The sequence below is a fragment of the Dipodomys ordii genome, unplaced genomic scaffold, assembly GCF_000151885.1.
Source record: "Dipodomys ordii isolate 6190 unplaced genomic scaffold, Dord_2.0 Scaffold13, whole genome shotgun sequence".
Taxonomy (NCBI): domain Eukaryota; kingdom Metazoa; phylum Chordata; class Mammalia; order Rodentia; family Heteromyidae; genus Dipodomys; species Dipodomys ordii.
This window is the reverse complement of record NW_012267229.1, coordinates 12384157-12397362: the sequence shown is the minus strand read 5'-3', so window position 1 is coordinate 12397362 and position 13206 is coordinate 12384157. Positions and strand designations below refer to the sequence as shown.

At 55.0% G+C, this 13206-nt stretch overlaps 1 protein-coding gene across 3 annotated transcripts; it reads right to left on the bottom strand.

The window, feature by feature from the left end:
- Positions 1-1721: 1721 nt before the first annotated feature.
- Positions 1722-7432, bottom strand: Slc52a3 (solute carrier family 52 (riboflavin transporter), member 3). Of its 3 annotated transcripts, none has more exons than XM_013010776.1 (5): positions 7355-7432; positions 5870-6474; positions 4048-4526; positions 2833-2956; positions 1722-2507 (listed from the first exon to the last, which is right to left on the bottom strand). In XM_013010776.1, exons 2-5 carry the CDS (start codon positions 6428-6430, stop codon positions 2295-2297), a joined length of 1377 nt encoding a protein of 458 aa, XP_012866230.1. In that variant the 5' UTR covers positions 6431-6474; positions 7355-7432; the 3' UTR covers positions 1722-2294. The 3 variants fall into 3 exon arrangements, with proteins under 3 accessions (XP_012866230.1, XP_012866231.1, XP_012866232.1); XM_013010777.1 differs by having other exon boundaries at positions 4048-4394; XM_013010778.1 differs by having other exon boundaries at positions 2347-2472.
- Positions 7433-13206: the final 5774 nt, after the last annotated feature.

Below are 13206 nucleotides of genomic sequence, written 5' to 3'. Positions count from 1 at the left end.
ACGGGAAAGGGGACCAGGGCAAGGCCGAACCCAGACAGACGCAGGGCTCCTGGCAGAGCAGAGCCTGCTTAAGCAGAGCCACGGGGGAAGTGGGGGGGGTCTCCAGACAGCCCCAAGTCCCCCTCAGGCCACCACCCCACAAAAGGCAAGGGAAGGCTCCTGGGACCCTGCCCTGAGGAACAAGACCAGAGCAGCTGCAGGACTGCGGCCCCTTTCCTGTCTGTCCCCTGGGGCTCTCAAGTCCTGCAGGGGAGAGGAGCCACGGGCACATTTCTGCCCCGGTTACCCGCTCCCCTTCCTCCCCCCGCCCCCACCTGGCACAGGGGCTTCTGTCCCCTTCAGGCTCACCCCCAAATACTCACAATTCCACAAAGCCCCCCCCCCCACCTTCTGAATAGCTGCCATTCCAGATGCCTACTACCAAGCCTGGCCTCTGATTCTCCTCCCTCCCTCCGTCCCTCCCTCCCTCCCTTCCTTCCTTCCCTCCTCCCCTCTGTCGTCCTCCTCCCTCTCTTCCTTTTTTATTTTTTTGTTGTTGGTCATGGGGCTTGAACTCTGGGCCTGGGCACTGTCCCTCAGCTTTTCAGCTCAAGGCTAGCGCTCTACCACTTGAACCACAGCACTACTTCAGGTTTTCTGGTGGTTAATCAGAAATAAGAGTCTCATGGACTTTTCTGTCCAGGCTGGCTTTGAACCACGATCCTCAGATCTCAGCCTCCTGAGTAGAGAGGAGTACAGGCGTGAGCCACCAGCGCCCAGCAGTGCTTTGATTTTTAGATGAGGTCTTGTACTTTTGCCTTAAACTATGATCCTGAATAGCTGGGGTTACAAGTGTGAAGCATTGTTCTACCTGGCCTCTGATGTTCTTTTCTTTTTGGATTTGAATTCAGGGCCTTGTGCTTGCTAGGCCCCTGCCTTTTTGTGTTGGTTATTTTTTGAGGCAAGTTTTCATTTCATGTTGTGTCTGCTTGGACTATGATCCTCCTATTTGTGTTTTAGTGCACTGCTGAGGTGACAGGTGTGCACTACCTTGACAGGCCATGGGTTGAGATGAAGTCTCCTAACTTTTTGCCTGGGCTGGCCTCACAGTTTGGTCCCTCAGTCTTTGCCTCACTGGCAGCTAGGATTACAAGCTTGTCCCACAGAGCTTAGCTCACGCCTTCCCTTTCTTCTCTCTCTGTGCTATGCTACCCATGCTGGCCTTGAATTCCTGGGCTCAGGTGGTCTCAGCCTCTGGACCCACAGGCAACCACACTAGCTGAGGCATGGCTCCGGGCACTTACGTGGGTGCTTGGGTGCTGGGCTGGCTACAGGAATACCCCCAGTCTGTGGCTGGTCTGGAAACTGAAACTGGACAGACGGGGGAGGGGGGAGGGTAACTCGGGGGGAGGGTAACTCAGGGGCACCGGAGGCCTGTGTGGATATTCTCCCAAAGTGGAGGGAGAGAGGGAGGGAGGGAAGAAGAAAGGAGCAAAGAAGGAAAGGAAGGATGGGAGGGAGGGAGGAACTTCCTGGTTCTGTTCCGTTCTGAGCTCAGCCTCAACAGGAAACTGAAGATGGATGCAGAGGGAAAGCAAAAAGAATTTTATTTAAAAAATAAGACCCCCCCCCATTATGGCCACGAGTCTGTCTGGGGCTGGAACTGGGTGCCAGGGTCCTCGGTGGGCAGAGGGGCGGGGTCACCTTCCATCTGAGGTGGGCGCCCTGGTGTCACCTCTGTCTCCCTGCGGGCCCCGTGGCCTTCACAGATCATGGCTTCGCCATCCACAATGGGGCTCAGGCACGGGAGTGGGGTCCACACTAGGAACTGGAAAGCCAAGTTGCCCAGGACTCAGCCCTTCAACCTCTCTGGCTGCGGCTGTCACCTGGGGAGCCATCCGAGAGGGGCTGCCACATGCTCCCTGTGCAGCTAACGGACAAGGAAGCAGCAGCACAGAGAAGTCAAGGGCTTCTCCGAGGTCACACAGCTTGCCAGAGGCAGCTCTCACGATCCCAGGTCTTAACCCTTTAACATCGGTGAGCCTGCCTCCAACTGGAGGCTTCAAATCAGAGGTCTCAAAAGTCCAAGGACAAGGCAGGCTAGGGCTGGGGTGGGGGGTGGGGGGATGTCAGTCCCAGGTCTGGTGACACTGCTACGCTGGGGAGAGGGGAGGGTATGCCTGGCAATTCCAGGCCCTTGCTGACCCTGGGCTGTGTGCCCCCTCCCACCTCCAGGTCCCAGCTTGCAGGTGGCAGGGGTGGGGGCAGACCGGTGCCTCTGAGTGCCAACCTCCCCCCCACCCCCGACCCCAGGCCTAGGTAGTGCAGTCCAGGCTGCAGTAGTCAGCGGTGGCAAAGAGTCTGAGCACGTTGACCAGCGGGAACATGAGCAGCGCCCCCACCAGAGAGCCCAGCTGCACCGCCGCCCCGCACCACACGAGGGCGCTGTGGCTCCGGTCACGCAGGATCACGCCCAGCATCACCTTGATGTAGCTGAGAAAGGCGGTGAAGAGGACCCAGGACAGCACCTGTGGGCCCATGTGATCCAGAGAGAGAGGAGAGAGAGAGAGAGAGAGCAAGAGCGAGAGAGGAGGGAGGCTCGGCATCAGGGAGACCCTGCAGAGCTGCGGGGATCCCCCCCCCACCTCCAGGGGCACGGGAGTGTGGGTGGCTGTCCTCCCACACTAAGCTGGGGACACTGCTGCCACTCTCACGGTCAGATGGGGGCGTGTGGAGGAGTACGGGGACCGGTCACCTCCCTCCCCTGAGCCTGCGCCTCCAAAGGCTTTGGTCAGTAGGAGGAGGGGTCCCTGGCGGTGGGGGGAGAGGCAAAGGACAGGAGGAGATACTTACGATGAGGACTTCCCCTCCCCAGTGGCCCTGCAGGAGTGGGCAGGGGCTCAGCACAGCCATGGCCATGTTGTAGGCTCCAAAACCGGTGCCCAGCAGCGTGAGGGCTCCCAAGGTCAGCAGGGACCTAGGAACAGTGGAATGGAGGATGACAGAGGGACAGGGGCAGCCCCTCTGCCCCTGGGCACTGTGAATGGCCTACCCCTCTGGGGTTAAAGGTTACAGCCTCATGGAAACCCCAGGCTGCCACGCCCACAGTGGGACAGACAGATGCCTGAGGGTCAGGGTGGCAGTGGTGGGACCCAGCCTCCCAGAAAATCAGTTGCCAGGCACTGGTGGCTCACACCTGCAGTCCTAGCTACTCAGGAGGCTGAGATCTGAGGATCAGTTTGAAGCCAGCCTGGACAGGAACGTCCATGAGACTTGTTGTTAATAAACTACTAAAGAAAAATTCTTTTTTTTTGGGTCCGGTCGTGGGGCCTGAACTCTGGGCCTGGGTGCTGTCCCTCAGCTCTTTACCTCAAGGCTAGTGCTCTACCACTTGAGCCACAGTGCCACTTCTGGCTTTTTTCTTTTTGTTTATGTGGTGCTGAGGAATTGAACCCAGGGCCTCATGCATGCAAGGCAAGCACTCTACCACTGAGCCACCTTCCCAGCCCCCTAAAGAAAAATTCTTAAAAAAGGAAGTGGTGCAGTGGCTCAAGCAATAGAGCGCCAGGTTTGAGCTGAAGAGCTGAGGGACAGCGCCCAGGCCCAGAGTTCAGGCCCCATGACTGACGGAAAAAAAAAAAAAAGCTGGAAGTGGAGCTGTAGCTCAAGTAGTAGAGTACCAGCCTTGAGAAGAAAAAAGAAAAAAAAGCTCAGGGACAGTGCCAAGGCCCTGAGTTTAAGGTTTAGGAGCTGCACGTGTACGCGTGCACACACACACACAGACACACAGACAGACACACAAACACACACTAATACTTTTTTGCCTCATTCTTCAAGCAGGCCTCATGTGTTTGCTGGGTGTGGTGGGGGGGAGATCCTGATCCGCCTACCACAGCTTCCTTTGTGACTGGAATGGCAGGTGTGTGCAACCACATTCGGCAGAGAAAACATACCCAAACCAGCCCCCATGCAGCCAGACCAGGGGATGGGGGAGGACTTCTGGGGTGTGGAGTTCTGGAATGAAGTGTTCCCCCATCCCCTGGGGTTCCTAGGGCCAAGCGAGGATACCTGGTCGGCAGGAATATGGACAGGAAGCAGGCGAGAGGGCTGGCCACGGAGCTGAGGGTGGCAGCCAGGTGGTAGGCCACCGGCCCGTAGGGCAGGCAGGAGTAAGTCTGCACGGAGGGCAACACGCCGTTGGTGAGCGCATTCACGAAGGCCACCACGGTGTAGATGAAGGCCAGCTGGGCCGGGCGGAGGAGGGCTGCTTTCTGCTCCAGGGGCTCCCCGCCTTTGCTGCTGTCTCCAGGGCCTGGAGACCCCAAGTCCACCTCTTCTCGCGGTCGGATGGAGTGGAGGGTGATCTGGGATTGCAGGAGGTCCTCTATGGAGCCGTGCCGGCCGCCGGGCTGCCGCTGCAGGAGGAGGAAAGCCACGAGGCAGCACAGCATCATGAAGGACAGCAGCAGGAAGAAGACCAGGGGCGAGAAGCGGGCGGGCAGGTAGCGGCTCTCCAGGCGGAATGATGGAGAGGGGCCGCCGGGGCCCTGGGGGAGAGAGCAAGGCAGGGGTCAGTCCCGTCCCTGGGGAGGAGGAGGAAGGCAGGGCCATGGCAATTGCAAGGGTGACCGAGTACACCATTGGTGAGTAGCAGATTCCCCAACAAAACCTGCCTCAGCCATGCTGGGGAGGAACATCGTTAGGCGCGCACCCGTGGTCCTCATGCTGTGCATCCCGGGGCTCATGGCCCTAAATCCCACTGCACGAAGCCAGGACAGGCCGCCTTCCTGCCTCCCTTAGTCATGTCAAACGGGTTATTCTGAGACACCATAAGGAGAGGGGCAGCTCTGTAAAGATGCCCGTGTGAGTGGGAAGTGACCGGTAAGGAAGGAAAGGCATCTGCACCAGCAAGAGCAACATGACAGCCTTTATCACCAGAGAGTCTTTTCCTTTCCTTTTTTTTTTGTTGGTTGTGGGGCTTGAACTCTGGGCCTGAGTGCTATCCCTCAGCTCTTCAGCTGGAAGCAAGTACTCTACCACTTAAGCCATAACGCCACTTCCAGTTTTCTGGTGGTTTATTGGAGAGAGGAATCTCAAGGACTTTCTTGCCCTGGCTGGCTTTGAACCCTGATCCTCAGATCTCAGCCTCCTGAGTAGCTAGGATGACAGGCGTGAGCCACCGGCATCCAGCCACCAGAGATTCTTTATTTCCCTTTCTAACAGGCAACCTCGACTCATCTCCCCCACACACATCCACTCCCATACAGGGAGAAGGCCCAGGGCCCTGGAGCTTGCTGTGGCTCAGGGTGCTAAACTCCAATCAATCTCTTGGCTTTTTGAGTCCCTACCTAAGTAAAACAGGGTTTCTGTTCTAAATTTGCATGTGTCACTTTTGTTTTTTTTGGGTCCGGTCATGGGGCCTGAACTCTGGGCCTGGGCGCTGTCCCTCAGCTCTTCAGCTCAAGGCGAGCGCTCTACCACTTGAGCCACCACGCCACTTCTGGCTTTTTTCTTTTTGCTTATGTGGTGCTGAGGAATCTAACCCAGGCCTCATGCATGCAAGGCAAGTGCTCTACCACTGAGCCACCTTCCCAGCCCCCATCCCTGAGCTCTTTTACTCAAGGCTAGTGCTCTACCCCTTTGAACCACAGCTCCACTTCCTGTTTTCTGGTGGTTAAATGGAGATAAGAGTCTCATGGACTTTTCCTGCCTGGGCTGGCTTTGAACCCTGGTCCTCAGATCTCAGCCTCCTGAATAGCTAGGATTACAGGGGTGAGCCATAGCACCCGACTTCCTTCTGTTCTTAATCTATGTGCATCATGGATCTGTAGCCTCATCAAAATAAAAGGTTGTCTGGGATCAGGCACAGTGGCCCCGGTCCTGCCGGTACCTGGGTGATGCGAGTCTCTCTGGTGGTCCCAGGACTCAGGGTGGCATCAGCGGTGACGTTGACACAGGTGCTGATACCTGAGCCTTGGATGAGAGCCACGAGCGCAGGCAGGAGGCCGCTGAAGCCTTCGCCCACGAAGAAGGTGGTGAGGTAGTAGGTAGGCAGGCGGCTCATAAAGGGCAAGAAGGTGACGGAGGAGGTGCAGTCCACCAGGGCCAGGAAGAAGGTGAGGATGATGAAAGCGATGCTGTGGCGGCCGCCCATCACCCAGGACGTCATGTTCCACAGGAAGGCGAAGAGGATGCAGGAGATGGTCCCCACGCCCAGGATGGCGAAGATGATGGGGACCTCGGACAGGCAGCCGGGCCGGAAGCGGTGCAGCACGGTGACGAGGAGGGGCCCAACGTTGGCCAACTGGATGACCACCGTGAGGTAGGAGGGCAGGTACCAGCCTTCAGGCAGCTCCGTCACCAGCAGCGGCAGCTCCACCCAGAGCCCATTGATGGCCACCCAGGAGCCCATCCCGAAGACACAGACCAGCAGGTGGACATGGAGGGCCATGGCGCCTGTGCCTCGGGCCGGGGGCCACCGTCGTGCAGATCAGCCTGCAGGAGAACGGCGGGGAAGGACATCAGGGAGAAAGTTCAGGTGAATCATCCATCAAGAAACTATAGGGCCCAGGGAATTTTATTCCCAGGAGCCAACTGGCTTTTTATTAGCAGAAAATGGGGATACATTCCTTTGCCTGCGACTAACCTTTCTAAGTGTGACTCATCAATCCAGGGGCTGCAGAGGGACAGCTCAGTGCTCTGAACCGCACACTTGGGAGAACACACAAAAGCCAACATGGAAGCACATAACAACCCTCCCCCCCCCCCCAAAGTCAAGAAATGGAAATGACAACCTGGGAGGTATTTGTAGTGTAAATCACTGACAAACAGGCTTATTTTCAAGTGGCTCTGTGGCTCAAGGAGTAGAGCACTATCCTTGAGCAAGAGAAGCTCAGGAATAATACTCATGCCTTGAGTTCAAGCCCTAGGCTTATTTCCCTGATTTGTAAGGAGTTTGTCTGGGTACAGATTACACTTGTAATCCTAGCTACTCAAGAAGCTGAGATCTGAGGATTTTAGTTTGAAGCCGGTCCCAGTAGAAAAGTCCTTAGACCCTTATCTCCAATAATCACCAAAAAGCAGGAAGTGGAGGTATGGCTCACATGGTAGAACATCACTTCAAGTGGAAAAGCTCAGAGGGACATAGCACCCAGGCCCTGAGTTCAAGCCTCAAATATTGGCACTGGTACACACGCACGCATGGGCGCGTGTACGTGTGTGCACATACACGCACACAAGCACGCGCGCACACACACACAAGATTTTATAAATCAGCAACAAAAGACCCTAGTAAAAAGTGGGCCAACAGTTTGGTATGCAGAACAGCATATGAACAGTTTAGAAGAAAAAGCATAAATAAAATTTTCACATATACCTCTCTTCACTATGGGAAAGTGACTCCAAGATGTCATTTCTCATCACAAGTTTGTCCCAAAGACAAAGGTTAGCTGCCATTTGATGTCTAAAGTTATTATTATTTTATTATCATTGCAATAGTAAAATACAAGAAACAACCCAAGTAGCTATCAACAGTGGAGGAGCTAGCAGAGGGACTCAGCTACTGTTGAAATACTATATACCCCATTACAGGACTCAGGCTGGGGAAAGGGGCTAATCTCTGGCTGAGAAGGAGCAGTCTCCAGGCTCTACTGTAAGGGAACAAGCAAATGGAGACAGACAGAGAAGCTACTCTTCATTATAGCAATCTGGACCCTTGACCTGCTGGGAGGTTGGTGACCTCTGTGTATGTGTGTGTGTGTAATGGTACTGAAATTTGAACTCAAGGCCTTGCTAGGATTGCTTGCTCACAGCTGGCGCTCTTCCACTTGAACCATGCCTTCAGTGCAGCTTTTTGCTTGGTAATTGGAGATTCTCACAGATCTTTCTGCCCAGGCTGGCTTCAGGCCAAGATCCTCAGATCTGATCCTCCTGAATAGCTGGGCATGAGCCACTTTGTCTCCTGGCCTCAGTGTATGTCTTACCTTTAAAAAAACCCACTTTTTATTTATGAAGCAAGGAACATATTACCTAACTACAGGGACATTGTTACTTGAAATACATTTTCAATCTGGTGTGTTTTTTTTTGTTTTTGTTTTGGTTTTTGGTGCTGGTCCTGGGGCTTGAACTCAGGGCCTGGGGCCTATCCCTGAGCTTTATTGCTCAAAACTAGTGTTTTATCACTTGAGCCACAGCTCTACTTCTGGTCTTTTGTTGGTTAATTGGAGATAAGAGTCTCTCAGAGTTTCTGGCCCTAGGCTGGCTTTGAACCATGATCCTCAGATCTAAGCCTCCTGAGTAGCTAGGATGACAGGTGTGAGCCACCGGTGCCCAGTTCAGTATGTTTTTATTTTTCCCCTTCATGAAACTACAGAATTCTCTAGGGGCCAGGCCTTCAGAGACCACCTACTCCAGCCCCGTGGACCAGTGTCAGCCCACCTGAGCTGCTTCTACCAGCTCTCCCAAGTAGTCAGGCTTGAATGGTGGCTCTGCAGGCTGAACTGGCCCTGCCATTGCTGGCTGGGCAGCCAGCTGGTCGTGGGCAGCCCTCTTTGCTCTTCTTACCCTCTGACACTCTAGGGTGCACACACTGAGCCCTGGCTCACACAGCGCATGCGGGAGGGCTGGCTGATTGTTGGCAAGTCTCAGGTGTCTTGGCAGTTTGTTTCTAATTCACAGGAAAATTAAGTTGATGTTGTTATAAATATGCTCTCCAAGAACCATCCGAGTCACAATAATAGGAAAATAATTGTCCCAGTAAGGCAAAATGCACTTCTGCTCAGAAGGGCGCGCCATCAGCTGGAAATCTGGTAAGCAAGCACACTGGACAGGCAGTCGGCTCAGGGATTTATTCCTAATGCCGCAGCCCCGCCCACCTGCTCAGCTCTGCTCAGGACTGGCTAGTTTGAATGGGGTAAAATGTATTTACATAGTGTTTTGAAATAAGATTAACAGTCCACAAGTAATCCCAAATATACCCACACCCTCTGCTATTTCTTGAACAGGCTAAGGTGTGTCCTAATTCCATCTTGGAAAATAAACCACTTTAAGAGAAATCTTTACATTTTACAAGAAATTTTTCTCATAAAGGCAGTTCCTCTTTTCCTTAACAAAGGCCAAGCCACCAGGCCAAAGCAAGAACTTTTTTTTTTTTTTTTTTTTTTGCTGGTCTTGGGGCCTGAACTCTGTTCCTCAGCTTTTCAGCTCAAGGTGAACACTCTACCACTTGAGTCACAGCGCCACTTCCGGCTTTTTCTGCTTATATGGTGGTGAGGAATTGAACCCAGGGCCCCATGCATGCAAAAGCAAGCCCTCTACCACTGAGCCACCTTCCCAGCTCCCAAAGCAGGAACTTTTTTTTTTGGGGGGGGGGTCTGGTCGTGGGGCCTGAACTCTGGGCCTGGGTGCTGTCCCTCAGCTCTTCAGCTCAAGGCTAGCGCTCTACCACTTGGGCTTTTTTCTTTTTGCTTATGTGGTGCTGAGGAATAGAACCCAGGGCCTCAGGCATGCAAGGCAAGCACTCTACCACTGAGCCACCTTCCCAGCCCCCAAAGCAGGAACTTTTAAGCAGCACATGTTGAAAGAAAAGACAGCCAAGGCACTTGTGGCTCACGTCTGTAATCCCAGCTACTCAGGAGGCTGAGATGTGAGGATCAGAGGTTGAAGCCAGCTGGGACAGGAAAGTCCTTGAGACTCTTCTCTCCAAGTAACCACCAGAAAACCAGAAGTGGTGCTGTGGTTCAAAGTGTAGCATGCTAGCCTTGAGTGAAAAAGTTCAGGGACAGTGCCCAAGCCCTGAGTTCAAGTGCCACATCCAACAAAAGCAGCAAAAAGAAAAGACAGTTTTTCTCACAATGATTAATAAAACTAGAACAGAAACATCTCCCCCCTCCAGGAGGTTCTGGCTGGAGTCATCTTTGGTCAGGCTCCAGCACTGAGAGACATGTCACCCACCAAGCTCTTCCTGACACAGAGGGAGCCAGGCCCAGGAACGTGCCAGGTGGAGACTGGACGGGTCCCTGTGCGATCGTCCCGCAGGCTTGACTCTCTCCTGCCTTTTCCTTTTTAAATTTGTTTTTTATTTTTGGAGACCAGATCTCCCTAAGTAACCCAGGCTGACCTTGAACTTGAGATCCTCCTGCCTCAGCTTCTTGGGGATTACAGGTGTGTACGACCATGCCCGGATGGTCCCTCCTTTTCCGGTACCTTCAGGAGAGAGTCCAGGTGGCCACGCCTCACCACAGCACCTCCCACACCCTGGCCACATCCTCTCCTACGTCCCACACACAGAACTTCCTGAGGACCCAGAACAGAGGTGGTCAGACCTGCTGCCAGCCTGCTCCACCGCCTCCCTGAGCAGGCAGCTGAGCGCTGTTATCTTCCAGAGCTGGCTGCCAAGGGCATCTGCCAGGTCTGGCTCCTGGGCTGCTGGAGGACCAGAGGAGAGAGGTGGACTCCCTGGGCACCCCGCATGCTCCAGCTCCAGCTGTGGTCCAGCCTGGAGCTCAATGTCCTCTACCCAAGCTTCCCGCAAGATCCCACCCAAGAAATCTTCCCAGCCCCTCACCAAAAGCTTGGGGTTTTGCTTGAGAGCGTGGATGAAAGGCGGGGCCCGGGCCTGGCAGCCTGGCGCTGGGTAGGCTGGGAGGTTTGGTTTTGTTTTGTGTTCCTTCCTCAAAGATTCGATGAAGCTCAGGATTTGTACATTGGAAACTCATTGGCCAATGCCCAGGTGGGCAGGTGGGTAAGCGAGCATGATTTTGGTTCACTCAGTGCCTGAAACCACCCGAGCCATCTCTAAGTCAGATGGTGGCATTCAAAATGCAGGGTTTCTAGTTTCTCAGGAAAACGTTTTCAAAACGTGACTACACATGCCTGCGTGCTCACGTGACATCGATGATCTCCAGGCTCTCGTTAATGTGGGCCTCCTGGGCCCCCTGAAGGGAAGGACCGTCCTTGTTCTGGTCTTCTGCATTTCCTTCATTCCTGACAACCAGAACTCGGGCAGCCTATGTGTCCTACGAGGCATGGAGACCAGACTTCCTTGGTGGCTTGTTGAGTATGCAGTTCTTAGACCCGTCCCGGCGGCGGTGAATCCCCTGGGTAACTGTATAGAGATGTATGTTCCAGGAGGCCTATGGAACCCCAAAAGTGAATGGATGGTCCGGGTATCCACCATGGCCTGGCCTAGAAAGGCAGGTCCTCTCCCAACCAGGATTTGATCAAAAACCAAAAAAATCTAGCAAAAGTAGCTGTTTAGACACACCTTAAATCTTAAGAGGAAACTTAGGAGCAAAGGTCTTCCAGAGAAATGGGGTGGAGGGGAGGGATGGATGGGGAGAGGGAGGGCGGAGCTCTTCCTGTGGGACTGGGGGCAGAAGTATAAAAGGGGAGCAGAGCCATGTCCTGGGGTGGCCGCCCATGTGGGTGTTTCTCTATTCTAAACAGCCTGGCCACGGCCAAGCCCGGAAGGAGACAGGCACCAGCTCAGCGCAGCAGGGAGCAGAGGGGCAAAAGCAGCCAAGCTGCTCAGGAGGCAATAAATGACCGACCTACCCAAGAGGAGGAAGTAAATAATTGAAGGAGACGCGGCCGTGGAAGATGGCTGTCTGGCCACCTGGAAGCTGTTGGAGTAACAGGCGCTGGGCCAGGTGTCCCGTTACACATTGACCACTGGAGCTGGAGGGAACCCCGCTGGGCTTCCAGGGTGCGTCCCAGGACCAGCGTCGCCAACCCCCTTTCCAACCCAGCCAGGTCTCTGGGTGCTGACCCCACGGCCAGCTGGGAGTTGCTGAGCGTCTCTGTTCTGGGGGTCAGGGTCATGCCCGGTGAGTTCACACCCCTTTCCCCGCCCCCAGTCATCTCTGAAGGCCTCCCGGGCTGGGGACACCGTGGGGAGTGGCCATGCCTGAGGAGGGGATGGGTGTGGGGATGCCCCTGGCGGAAGGGACCGCACGACGGCACGTGCAAAGGCCCTGATGTTTCAGAATGCTAAGGAACAGCTCAGCACCACAGGCCCTCCGGTGGTATGGGTTCGGCCTTCTGGGCAGTGGCCTTGAGTTCCCTTTCATCCACTCCCTCTGTTTTCACTGGCTGCCTGCTAGGAGCTGGGGAGCAACTCCTGCTTGCTCTCAGGAATGTGAGGCGAGTGGTCACTAAGAGAAATAGAAAATGATCAGCCAGGGCCAAGGGCTTCGAGAGAAGCAAAGCTGAGAGGCTGGAAGGGGAGGCATGAACTGTGTCTGGAGAAAGAGGGTCCAGGGTGGAGACAGCAAGTGCAAAGGCCCTGGGGCGGGGCCTCGCGGCAGTATTCCAGAAACAGATCTAAATGTTCTGAGAACAGCTAGAAGGTCACAGTGGCGAGGCCTTGGGAGGGAGAAGAGACTGGAGAGCAGAGAGTTGCCCTGACCTGCAGGCGGGAGCTTGGCTGCTCTCTCGTGTGGCCCAAAGGCCCCTCCACCCAGAGGCTCTCACTTCACTTAATGTTTAACATTCTGGCTGTGGGGAGGAGCCAGGGAGTGGGGGGGGGGCTCTCCGCCGCGGCTGGGCTCACACCTGTCACCCTAGCCACTCCAGGCTGAGATCTGGAGTGTTGGTTGGGGTATGAAGCCAGCCTCCAGCCAGCGTTGAGTAAGGAAGCCTAGCAAGCAAAACCCAAGGCTCTGAGCGCAAGTCCGGGACCAGCAGCAAACAAGCAGAACACCAAAAGCCAAGACAACAAGGGGGACCGTGACAGGACAAGGGGGCCGCCTTCTCCACGTGATCTGTCACCTTCGCTGTCATTGGGAGCGCTGGTGAGGAAACCGCCCAGAGGAGGAGAGGAGTCACCTGAGGTCACACAGCCTCCCTGCTGCGAGCTGAGCTTAGGTGCAGGTGGCCTGTGTGCCAGTGTGTGTGGGGGGGGCTGGCAGAGGCTCTCCCCTGCCCTTGGCCTGCCACAGCCTCCCCGGCATTTGAGAAATGGAGGGACCGGGCCCTCCTGTGCGTTTAGATGCTAGAAAGCAGAGGGTCAGGCTGGCCCTGTGTTTTTGTCAGTTGTGGGGCTTGAACTCAGGGCCTGGGCACTATCCTCAAACCTCTTTGTGTTCAAGGCTAGCGCTCTAGCGCTTTTGAGCCACAGCACCACTTCCAGTTTTTTTTGGGTCCGGTCATGGGGCCTGAACTCTGGGCCTGGGCACTGTCCCTCAGCTCTTCAGCTCAAAGCTAGCGCTCTACCACTTGAGCCACAGC

What these genes read in the sequence shown, in the direction of transcription:
- Slc52a3 (XM_013010776.1), bottom strand. Translation starts at nt 6,430, where the DNA reads ATGGCCCTCCATGTCCACCTGCTGGTCTGTGTCTTCGGGATGGGCTCC. An exon ending in GAGAGACTCGCATCACCCAG is followed by an intron (nt 4,527 to 5,869) that starts GTACCGGCAGGA and finishes TCTCTCCCCCAG; the next exon opens with GGCCCCGGCGGCCCCTCTCC. An exon ending in GGGGAGGGGAAGTCCTCATC is followed by an intron (nt 2,508 to 2,832) that starts GTAAGTATCTCC and finishes ATGGGCCCACAG; the next exon opens with GTGCTGTCCTGGGTCCTCTT.